Here is an 11630-nt window from a genome sequence, read left to right as displayed (position 1 = left end):
CTCCAGCCCGGCGTTGACCACACGCCCCCTGCCTGCACCGCGGCGGGGACGCCTGAGCAGGGGGAGGGGCTACCGCCTCCCCAAGATTCCCCGCAGGCCCCCTCCCCTCCCCATGCTGCCACCCGCCCCAAGCGCAGCCCTGGCCCAGCCCCTGGTCTTCAGCCCGCCCATGCACAAGTGCGGGAGGTGTGTGCCGCCCCCAGGGGTGCATGCAACGGCAGGGAGCTGCCCACCACCCTGTGCCCCCTGGACGATTCGCCCGTGGCTCTATCCCACTCACAGCCCTGGGGTCGCATCTGCTGCTTTGGTTGGGCAGCCCCTGTCCCACTCCCTCCCTCAGCACGGGGGCCTGTCTCTGCCACCCCCACAGATTTACTGGCTGGACTCTGCTGTCCAAGGTGTCGGTCCTGTAAAAGGACTGTCGGACAACATGGCTGGTGCTGCACCCCTATTAGTAACAGTTTACACAAGGTAAAGAGTTAGGATGCCATCAAAAGTGTACATTTACCAATAAAATGTAAAATAATATTACATATCAAGTACATAGCCCTGAAGAAAGACCTGAGATTAGGCTGGGATTATGGGCAAAATCCTTTTTGGTTCATCCCAACTATGTGATGCTTCTGAATAAGCGTGAGCAGGGTGCTGCTCATCTCAAAGCTCCAGCCTCTTTCTCCTCCTTCCCCTGCTGCGCTGCTCTGGGCAGCAGGTTGCACATGGTACAACAGCGGTTGTGGGGACATGTGCTGAGCACCACATGCCCAGCCAGATGCATGGGGAGCTGGAGCTGCAGCCTGGCAGCTCCTACCCCAGTGTGCGGGGCTCCAGCTCCTGGCTGCCTTCCAGCCACTTGGCTGCCCAGCATGATGAGTAAGCACTAGTGGGAGGCTGAATGGAAGGAAGGCAGCCCCACTGGGAAGCTGTGTGCACTAGCTAGGGCCAAGGCCCCAGCAATGTAGTTTAGTTAGTGGGTGTAGGTAGCAGCAACCAGGGCTCAACCCTATGCTGAGCATCTTGAGGGCAGTTATGCGGGGGGAGCCTTGGGGGCAGCCACACCTGCCCTGCCCTGCGAGGCTGTTGCATGCACCCCCCTTCCTTTCTCCCCCCACCCCAGCTGGCTCCCAGGACCTAGCCCATGGGCAGCTTACTACACCCCACCCCCTGCAATATACAAGAGTAAGATTATTTTGAGCTGTTATGCAGTCACTTTATACACAATGCAAAAACAAATCAGGACAATATTTTTTTTAAATTAAATTTAAAATATGCTACATTAGTTGTTTGATTTTTTTAGCATATTACAGCAAAAGCTGTGTTAACCGGCATTTTATTAGCCAGAAAACTCTATTAACCGGCATCCGAGGGACACAGCAAAAGCAAAACTGGAAGTACCACTTCCGGGGGCCTTCCCGTTTCATCGCTGCGAGCCAAGTTTTTCTTTGCCACTTCTTTGGCCCATGGCCCAGGGCAAAGCAGCCTGTGCGGGGCCCTCCCCTGGCTCACTGATGCCGGGGAGTGCACCAGATGGTGCACATTTGATTAACCGGCATCCCCCATTCCCAGGGAATGCTGCATAACAGAGCTTTTACTGTGTTTGTTTTTCTCTGTCATTTGTTAAAATGGTATCTTCTGAAAGATTTTGTATGTGCAGTCCTTGACAGCTCACCAAAACTCATGAAGTGGCCCACCAGGTGAAATAATTGAATCTATGAATTGCCCACTCCTAGTATGGACTCTGGCACCCCGCTATCCCACCATTGTCAAAGGCAGGGTGTGTATCAGTCCCAAGCCCTAGGCTCTAGTAAAGCGGGGAGGGGGTGTAGGTTTCATTGCTATCTGGCCAGTGCCGCCCCTAGAATCAGCCCATCCCACATGCAGGTTTAGTCTCCCCAGGCCACATCTCTGCATTAGGGAGGAAAGTTGCTTCTGTTCCAGCCAGCCCAGCCCTTTGACCCCTTGCCTTGAAGGGGTAAAGCCGGGTGTCCTCAGGTCTGCGTTAGGAAAGGGCTTTCTCTTCCCAAGTTCTGACTTTAAACCTGCTGTCTCCTTTTTTTGTGTTCCCTGGCTGGTGTTTTCGTCACAGCCCTGCAGAAGGATTTCCAGAAGAGGCTGTTCGGCCAGCACCTCGTGCAGAAGGTGGTTGTGAAAGCAGTGACCAGCTTCCTGAACAATGCAAACCCCAAAAAGCCTCTCACCCTCTCGTTGCATGGCTGGACAGGCACAGGCAAGAACTACGTCAGTAGAATCATTGCAGAGAACATTTACAAGGCAGGCTTGAACAGCAAATACGTCCATCTGTTTGTGTCCACTTTGCATTTTCCACACAAAAGTAAAATTGAGCAATATATGGTAAGGGCACGTTGTGGAGCGAGTCACACTTAAGGATTGATTGTGAGGAATAGCCCTTTTGTCTTTTCTGAAGGGTTTAGAAGACAACTTTATGTATTTTTACATGCCTCTGCAGAGGGAAAGTGCAAGACCTTTCATGTTCACTGTTGTATAAGATAATAGATTGAAACTCCATTGGAGATAGCAGAAAACATGCACAAATAACAGCTACAGGGCATGACCAAAGCTTGGAAGTGGAGACTGGGATTTATTTCTCAACTGTAAGATAGGGGTAGCATCTCACAAGGAATGTTGGGGCTAGATGTACAAGATCATGAAGTGCTCAGGGGATCCAGTAATGGGGTCATAAAACTACCTGAGAGGGACAGTTCGTGTGCAAGGGTCACAAAAATGGCAGGTCTTTGAGTTCTTGTCCTGACTTTGGCATTGACCTTTTTTTGGACAAGTCACCCTCCTCTCTTTCTGTGAACTGTGGATGATGCTTTCCCATCTGTGAGTTATTTGATTAAATATTTATATTATATTCTGAATGCCTAGACACTGAAAATATTTCAAAGTGTTATGTCCTCAAAAAGCATATTTATTTTGAAGTCTCAGAGGAACAGACGGTCTGGCAGGCCATTTACAGAGCTAGAAGTCTACTTGCCTTGGACATGTCGTCTTGTAAGGCTTGTTCTTGTTCGCCCTGGCAGCCCTTCCAATATGCTTCTTTGGCTTTTAAGTCAACAAACCTCTCGTGAAATATATCACCATGGCCAGTGCTAGAAACTGAAGCTCATTTTAACCGTGGCAACAACCGGGCAGGCTCTTGGCATTGCCTCACCTACATGCTGGGACAAAGTGAATAGCAGACCTCCAAATTATGAGCCACTACTTTTTTTGAGCCCCTTACCTGGCTATTAAATCAGCCTGTCTTGTTCTTTAAGCGATGAAAGCAAAAAATGCATTTAATAGTGGTAAATTCTTATACAATATAAGAAAACACTTGAATAAGGTTAGCCACTTTCCTGAACAAAACCACGTTTTCAAATGTTTTAAATTCCCTCCAATTCAATCGTGTTAGTGGTTAAAAGATAAGACCAGGAATCGTGAATTCTAGATTTTGTTCCTATCTGAGGCTGTATAGGAAGGTAGAGTCCTATCTAAGACTGGCATAGCTAAGAACAGAGCTTCTTGTTGACTACATTTGAGCTAATAAGTGGATGTCCGGTACTCTGAGTACAAAGGAAGGAGTGTGCCGCCTAAATGCCAGGTGCCACCCAAAGGAAGTAGTGTACTGTGTAGGGTGTTACATGGTCTTATTAGCTCTCCAGTTCTTATTAATTCTCATTTTTTGGCTCAAGTACTGTTCTGTACGCTGTTATGGGTAGCTTTTGCATGGAGCGGATCTAGGCGTGTTTCGTCAGGCACCCTGAGCTGACCACTTTTACTTTTGCTGCTGGGTTTATCTAAGGACCCACTGTTCAGGGTCCTCACCTCTGCTGCAGCTGAGTTAAGTCCATAGTATCACCACCCTGGGCTTGCAAGAGGTGCAAAAGAAAGAGAGTTAAATAACTGCTACTAGCTTTTTGCTGGTTTCATGCCTCCGGCTTGCTAGGCTACTCTCAGGTTTCACTTGCCCTATAGCCTCTTATATTTCAGGGGCTTTGCAGGCCTGCAGGGCTTGTGCAAACAAATAGACACACAGACAAGGAAGAGAACCTCTCTATGGCTGCTAGACCTCAGCTAACCCAGGCTCCAGGCAGCCTTGCTCTACCAGAGGCTGCTTTCAGCATCTTTTATTTTCTCCCCTGCTGATTCATGTGGCTGGCTCCCCCTCATTCTTCACACCTGGGTTAGCTCTCTTGCTTGGGAGGCTTACTGGGTCCTCAGCCTTTGGCAAGTCCCTCCAGGTCTGGGGTGGGTGTGGGGGAATTCTTTCAGGGTGTGGGGGTGTTCAGGCTCCTCCACACCTGTAGGAACAGGGCCTGGCCCTATTACATATCCTTTTTGCTGATGCTTGCACAATGTCTTTTCCTAAGAGCAGATTATTTCTGTCAACTCACTTTCTGAGGTCTCAAGGTTAATTTTAAGAACCCTTAGGCAAATCTGTTGTAGTTTTATTTCATCATTATTTGTTGCTCTGAAGCAGATTTCAGTGAAGAAATCCATGCTTTGCTAGGTGCCAATTTTATGATCTTTTATAGAAAATAAAGGATCTAAAGTCCTTGCACTTTCTGCATCTTCAGTGTCATTTTGTATACAAGGATGTAAGCTCCATGTACTTTTGTGCACCTTAGGAGGACCTGCAGTCCTGGATTCGGGGAAATGTGAGCGATTGTGCCCAGTCAATGTTCATATTTGATGAAGTGGATAAAATGCCTCCAGGACTCATAGATTCCATTAAACCATTCTTAGATTATTACGAGAAGCTTGATGGCGTGTCTTATCAAGAAGCCATCTTCATTTTTCTCAGGTAAGGAATGGCCTTGAATTGGTTACAGTGCTAAGCCTGAGGGCCCTGTGAAGCAGCATCCAGCTCATGACCTTTTTCTCCTTTACACAGCAATGCAGGGGCAGAAAAGATAACAGAAGTGGCACTGGATTGCTGGAGAAGTGGAAAGAAAAGGGAAGACATAAGCCTCAAAGAACTGAATGATGTGGTGTCTCATTCAGTTTTCAATAATAAGAATAGTGAGTGCAATTGATGACCATGGGTTTGTAAATCCCTCTTTGGATTGGTGGTTCTGCATCCCTGTCTGGTATTGCATTGGTTTTCTGTCTTTCTGCTTTGAAGAATACTTGTGAATCAAATACTTCTCTTGGGGTGGTCCTCAGCGGGATTTGTAGGTTTCCCCATGAAGCTTCGTTGTTTCACGTGCTTTGAATCTTCAGGAAATTACTTGTATCTTTTTGGCAGAATGCTCTCCAGTGTGTGTGCTGCCCATAGCACCGAGCTGTTGTCATAGAAAATTAGAGTTGGAAGGGACCTCAGGATGTCATTTAGTCCAGCCCCCTGCTCTAAGCAGGACTGTCCCCAACTAGATCATCCCAGCCAGGGATTTGTCTACCCAGGCCTTAAAAACCTCCGAGGACGGAGATTCCACCACCTCTCTGGGTAACCCGTTCCAGTCCTTTACTGCCATCCTACTGAGACTGTCCCTAATATGCAACCTCAACTTCTCTTGCTGCAATTTGAGCCTATTGCTCCTTTTTCTGCCATCACTGAGAATAGTCCAGCTCCATCCTCTTTTGAACCCCGCTTCAAGGAGTTGAAGGCTGCTATCAAATCCCCTCTGGTCTTCTCTTCTGCAAATGAAATAAACCCAGTTCCCTCAGCCTCTTCTCAGAAGTCATGTGCCCCAGTCCCCTAACCATTTCTGTTGCTTTACACTGGACTCTATCCAACTTGTCCACATCCTTGTGGGGGGGTCCAAAACTGGACACAGTACTCCAGATGTGGCCTCACCAGTGCTGAATAGGAAGCAATTCTTCCCCTCTTCAATCTGCAGGTAACACTTCTACTAATGCAGCCCAGTATGCTGTTATCTTTTTTCACAAGAAGGGCACACAATTGGCTTATATCCAGCTTACTGTCCACTGTGACAAGTGGGAGCTCCCCGACCAGAGTACTGGCCACCCACCTGGCTTTGGGCAACGCTGCCTGCCTGCCATGCCTTGGTTGTAAATAATTGAGTTGTTAATTAGGCAGGAGGCTACCCTTGATTGCCCTGTTGACAAGGGCCAAACGTACACACTCAGACCACCCTTATGTGTCCTATGCCTTGCAGATGTTGACAGCAGCTGTGCTAAGCTCCAGCCTGAGGCCGGGCCCAACTCGTCACAGCATTGATTCTCAGTCACTCTGCCCTGCTAGGGCCACACTTATACCACCTCCCTCTCAGAGGCCTCTCACTCTCCACTGGCTCTCACCCAGCATCTTTCATTCTGCCCTTCCTGGGCCTCACTTGTACCACCCCTTCTCTCACAGGGATCACAGTCACCCTTCCCTCACCCAGAGGGTCCTCAGACTTGCTACTCTTCACTCCCTGGCCAGCAAGCGCACAGCCTTTTGGGCATCTCCCACTATCCTCATGTGAGCAAGCGCTGGGCAGCTCACCACGTGCTGTGCTGACTCTGCCCCCATCACATTGCTGGGTAACTCCCCCATCAAGGGGCTCTCCACCAGGGGCTGGTGGCTCGCCCCCGTTTTCCTTGCAGCTCCTCTGCCACCCTCCAACTGGCCTCTGGCCCCCGAAGGCTTACCTGGACCTAAATCAGGCCCCCCCATGCTAGCAGGGCCTCTACTAAAGCCCCTGCTCACAGGCCCCAACTCATGCCCCTCACTCACAGGGCTTCACAGCTGCCACCCCCGTGCAGCCCTTCAGGTCCCCTTCTGCAATGGCACCTCCACTGAGGCATTTATTCTGCCCTGTGCCCTGGGGTCAAACACTCCCACGGACTCAGGTGCCACTCATCGGTGTGCCTGGCCCACAGCTCGCCCCCTCTCTCAGGGATTGAACTGCTCCTCTTACGGGGTCTTCTATCCCTTCAGGCTCAGGCGCTTCTCAAAGCAAACCTGGCCTCCACTACTCCCCTTCAGGATCTTGCATCCCAATGAGCACAAGTGTCCCTTATGGATGTCCCTGGCCCCACTACTCTCTCATGTTATCACTGTGATCCACCGAGTGGTGGAGGGGCAGGGCTTTAGGTGCCCCAACCCACCATACACCAGGGAGGTCCTTGATCCTGGAATTTGCTGGCCCTGCCCTGCCACAGGCAGGACCACCAGGCCTCCCTAGCTCAGGAGGGTGCAGTTTTAGGTCATGCCCAGGACCACTAAGGCCTCCTTCTTCCCCATAGCCTCACCCTTGTCTCCAAGCTGTTCTCAGAGCAGCAGCTCTTCCAGGAGACGTTACTTCCTCCATATCTGACAGCAGAGTACTGCCCCCAGCCCTGCTGGTGTGGTACTTAAAAAGCTGCTCATCAGGGCTGGACTGCACCTGCCTGCTGTCTGATCCAGGTCTTAAAGTGGCAGAGCCCTTACAATGTTTAACAGGGAAGGCTTTTCCCTGCTGCTCCCCAAAACAGGCTCCCCCAGAGCCTGTGACAGCCCTAAAGTGGCGAGCACCCACTGGTGCTCTGCCACATCCACTATAACCCCCAGGTCCTTTTCTGCAGAGCTGCTGCTTCGCCAATCAGTCCCCAGCCCATACTGGTGTATGGGATTGTTCCATCATGGGTGCAGGATTCTGCGCTTGTCCTTATTGAATCTCAAGAGATTTCGTTTGGTCCAAACCTCCAATTTGTTGAGGTCTCTCTGAATCCTAGCCCTACCTTCCAGTGTATCTACTACTCCCCCCAGCTTGGTGTCATCCATGAACTTGCTGAGGGTGCACTCCATCCCATCTTCCAGGTCACTGATACAGATATTGAACAAAACTGGCCCCAGGACTGACCCCTGGGGCACTCCACTTGATATCGGCTGTCAACTAAATTTTGAGCTATTGATTGCTACCCTCTGAGCTCAATAATCCAGCCAATTTTCTATCTGCCTTACAGTCCATTCATCCAACCTGTGCTTTCTTAATTTGCTTGAGAGAATATTGTGGGAGACTGTATCAGATGCCTTGCTAAAGTCAAGGTATATCGTGCCCACTGCTCTCCCTGCATCCACAGAACTAGTCATCTCATTATAGATGGCAATCAGGTTGGTCAGGTATGACTTGCCGTTGGTAAATCCATGCTGACTGTTCCTAATCACCTTCTCTTCCAAGTGCTTAGAAATGGATTACTTGCAGATCTGCTCCATGATTTTTCTAGGGACTGAGGTGAGGCAGATGGGTCTGTAATTCCCTGGATCTTCCTTCCCTTTCTTAAAGATGGGCACTATATTTGTTCTTTTCCAATTGTCTGGGACCTTCCCCAGTCAACAGGAGTTTTCAAAGATAATGGCCAGTGGTCCTGCAATCACCCTTCCTCAACACCATTGGGTGTACCCTGTGTAGCCCCGTGGACTTGTACACATCCAGCTTCTCTAAATAGTCCCTAACCTGTTCTTTTGCCATTGTTGGCTGCTCATCTTCTCCTCAAACTGTGCTGCCAGGTGCAGTAGTCTGGGAGCTGAACCTGCCTGTGAAGACTAAGGTGAAAAAGGATTGAGCACTCCAGCCATTTCTGCACCCTCTGTCATTAAGTTGCCTCCCCCATTTAGTAATGAACCCGTACTTTCCCTGACCTTCCTCTTGTTGCTGACATACTTGTCGAAACCCTTCTTTTTATCCTTCATGTCCCTTGCTAGATGAAACCCCAATTGTGCTTTGGCCTTCCTGATTTCATCTCTGCATGCCTGAGCAATGCTCTTATACTCCTCCATAGTTATTTGTCCAAGTTTCCACTTTTTGTAAGCTTTCTTTTTGTGTTTTAGCTCACTGGAATTCCCTGCTAAGCCAAGCTGTTCTTCTGCCATACTTGCTAGTCTTCCTGCGCATTGGGATGGTTTGTTCCTGCACCCTCAGTAACATTTGCTCTGCACCTTCACAACATGATGGGTAGCTCTGCTTAGTGAAATGTTATGTCGCAGCTTTCTTCCTCTTTACAAATGAGGTAGATGCCTCGGGTATCTAAGCTTGTGCTTTCTTCTGTTTTTTTTGCAGGTGGCTTTTGGCACAGCAGACTGATAGACAGAAACCTCATTGATTTCTTTGTCCCCTTCCTACCTCTGGAGTATAAACATGTGAAAATGTGTGTCAGGGTGGAAATGGAAACACGTGGTTACCCTGTGGATGAAGACATTGTAAGCAGAGTAGCTGATGAAATTACCTACTTCCCCGAGGAGGAAAAATTGTATTCTCGAAAAGGATGCAAAACTATACCCAACGCTGATTTTGATTAGGAATAGTAATGTTTTATGATGCTGCAATCTGCAAAGCAGCAAATGAACTTAAGAAGCTCAGGGAAAACCAAAATTTTTTATTATTTTTCAAGCACTTTTTCTTTTTTTTTTTAGAAAAGAGAGCAATACCATTTTTAATTGTCTGTCTGATTTAAATAAGTGGCAATCACTTTCATTTTTATCCAGCGGAAACTTTCAGTAGCTACGGCTCCTAAAAAGACTTTGTGCAAGAATCCGCAAAGAGGGAAGAATTGTACTTTAGCAAAAAATAAGTATTAATAAGACACAGAGCTCTATTACGACCATGTAACGCCCTATACTATACATTACTTCCTTTGGGTAACACCTTGCATTTAGGGAGCACACTTCTTCCTTTGTCTTCAGTTTGCCATATATTCATTTATTAGCTCAAACGTAGTCAACAATAAGCTCTGTTCCTGGCTCTGTGCCACTGAGTGACTGCAGAGCCTTAGACTTCAGGCCTGTGCTTTTCAGTTAGGAAAGAAGTGTCTATGGAGAAGTTGCCCCTTATGGATCATTGTTTAACATGTGATTATTCTCAGACCGGGTGTTGATTGTTGGTTGTGCAGTAGAACCCTGGTACACGTGCTATGCCGGTTTTCACCACGTTGTTATTTGATGTGGAAATGATCTCGGTATTGTATGGCACTTTTTAAACAGAACTCTTATGTCTTCAGGACCCTTCCTCGGTGTTGTAGTTGGGAATATCGTCAGACCTGCTTTGAATGGTGAATACGTTGTGGGGGGGCAGTTTCCTTAGGCTACAAACATCTTTGGTGCATTCAGCTCTGTTTGAACCAATAGGTGAGAGAACCAGATGTCCGGTCCTTATCACCTGGTTTTATGCAGTGCCATTATGAACAAATCCTTTGGTGCCAAACAGCGTTAGCAGTGTGAGGCATCCAGCTTGTTAGGGGAGTATTTTTCAACAATGCTGAGAAAAAAACCATGCCCTAAAGCAAAATCCGTGACAGTGTCCCTACAATGGAGGAGGTAGCCTGTACTTTTAGCTTTTTGATATGTGAAGTTGGATACCCAGTTTGTTCTCATGCTGGTGTTTCTCCTGCCTTGTGGGATTGATGTAAAAGGTTGTTGGGTAAAATCCATTGAGGCTTCTTGTTCAGATAGCTGGTTTCAGTCGCAAGCACTGGGAACTGACCGCACATCTTAAGTCTTCTTTATGGTGTGGTTGGCATAAGGGACAGTTTGCTTTACTCACCAACTTTTATAAATCAATCCTGTTTAGCATGTTTGTGATCTATCCTTGCTTTTCCCCCAAACATTATGAGGCAGTGCTATTAAGGAACAGATGAAGATAAAACACTACCTTGAAAAAGAATTATGTACTATAAGGATTCAGCTAAAGTTATTATATGTGCCAGTCATATTTATACATCGAAACACTACTGACATTTTTTACTCTGATTTCTAAATAAGATTTGTATTTTGTCAATAAAAGTTTTTAATCAAAAAATGCTTATCGGCTACCTTTCCAGTATGTGTGGATATGCATTGTGGACTGACTTAACACTTCATTCTAGGCAAGTTTCCTGCCTAATAAGGACAGCTTACTTTTGCTGCTTTCTGCTTGAAACATAATTGTGCCTGGATACGAATCTCTGGTTTCTGGGATACTCAGGGGGTTGGTGCTGGAGATGGACCACGCTTTTTTCTCATTGCTGAAAATAACTGTTGAGAGCCTAAGACTGCACGGATTTTTAAACTGGACCCACATTAGTTTTGCAGAAGAATTGTATTTTGGAGGAAGAAAACGGAGCAGCGAGACTTGAGCTTTTCCAGCGTGTTCTCGTTGGAGGCGGGTAACTCGCGAGCTTCGATCCGGTCATTCTCGGAGCGTTTCCTCAGAATTTGTGAAATCCTCGCTCCGGGCCGGCTCGAACAAACGACGGGACCGGCCACAACACGACTGTGCTGGCTGCTGCTTCTCTGTGGCTGCGGGGAGTCACCTCTGCACCTTTGCGGCCTGCATTTTGTTTGCTTGGACTTATTGGGGGGGTGTGCTTTTGGGGGGGGGGGGGGGAATATTCCCAACTACTGGACTTATTTCTGGTACGCTGCCTTGAGATAACACGGGTTGGGTCGTGCCTGGCTCCCTGTGCAGGGGTGGTGTGTGTGCAGGCACAACGACTGCATCTGAAGGAGCAGGGCTGCTTCTGGTCTTGTCCAGCTGCAGCTACAGGACCCGGGTCATGTGACCGCCCCGCGCGTTCCAAAATGGCCGCGCGCGCGCGCCCTGCCCCAAACCAAAATGGCGGCGCCGGAAGCGGCGGAAGCGGAAGCGCCGGTGAGGGGCTCGGGGCCGGGGCCCGGCGAGCCCGGGGATGAGGCGGCTGCGGGGCGCGGCGGGCGCTGCCCTGGGCCTGGC

At 48.5% G+C, this 11630-nt stretch overlaps 2 protein-coding genes across 2 annotated transcripts in view; both read left to right on the top strand.

The window, feature by feature from the left end:
• The window catches only part of LOC102373635 (torsin-1A), an 11017-nt gene extending 295 nt beyond the window's left edge, over positions 1–10722 (top strand). The window contains exons 2-5 of the mRNA XM_025205006.1: positions 2047–2349; positions 4629–4804; positions 4895–5022; positions 8985–10722. Of these exons, the coding sequence (XP_025060791.1) occupies positions 2047–2349; positions 4629–4804; positions 4895–5022; positions 8985–9223 (846 nt within the window). The 3' untranslated portion in view covers positions 9224–10722. The remainder of the gene's footprint in view (positions 1–2046; positions 2350–4628; positions 4805–4894; positions 5023–8984) is intronic.
• A 791-nt stretch (positions 10723–11513) lies between these two features.
• Positions 11514–11630, top strand: part of LOC112550412 (torsin-1A-like) — a 4895-nt gene continuing 4778 nt past the window's right edge. Inside the window, exon 1 of the mRNA XM_025205005.1 lies at positions 11514–11549. Within this exon, the coding sequence (XP_025060790.1) occupies positions 11514–11549 (36 nt within the window). The remainder of the gene's footprint in view (positions 11550–11630) is intronic.

This window comes from Alligator sinensis, unplaced genomic scaffold (assembly GCF_000455745.1).
Source record: "Alligator sinensis unplaced genomic scaffold, ASM45574v1 scaffold388_2, whole genome shotgun sequence".
NCBI classification, from domain to species: Eukaryota; Metazoa; Chordata; order Crocodylia; family Alligatoridae; genus Alligator; species Alligator sinensis.
This window is presented reverse-complemented; position numbering and strand designations above follow the sequence as displayed.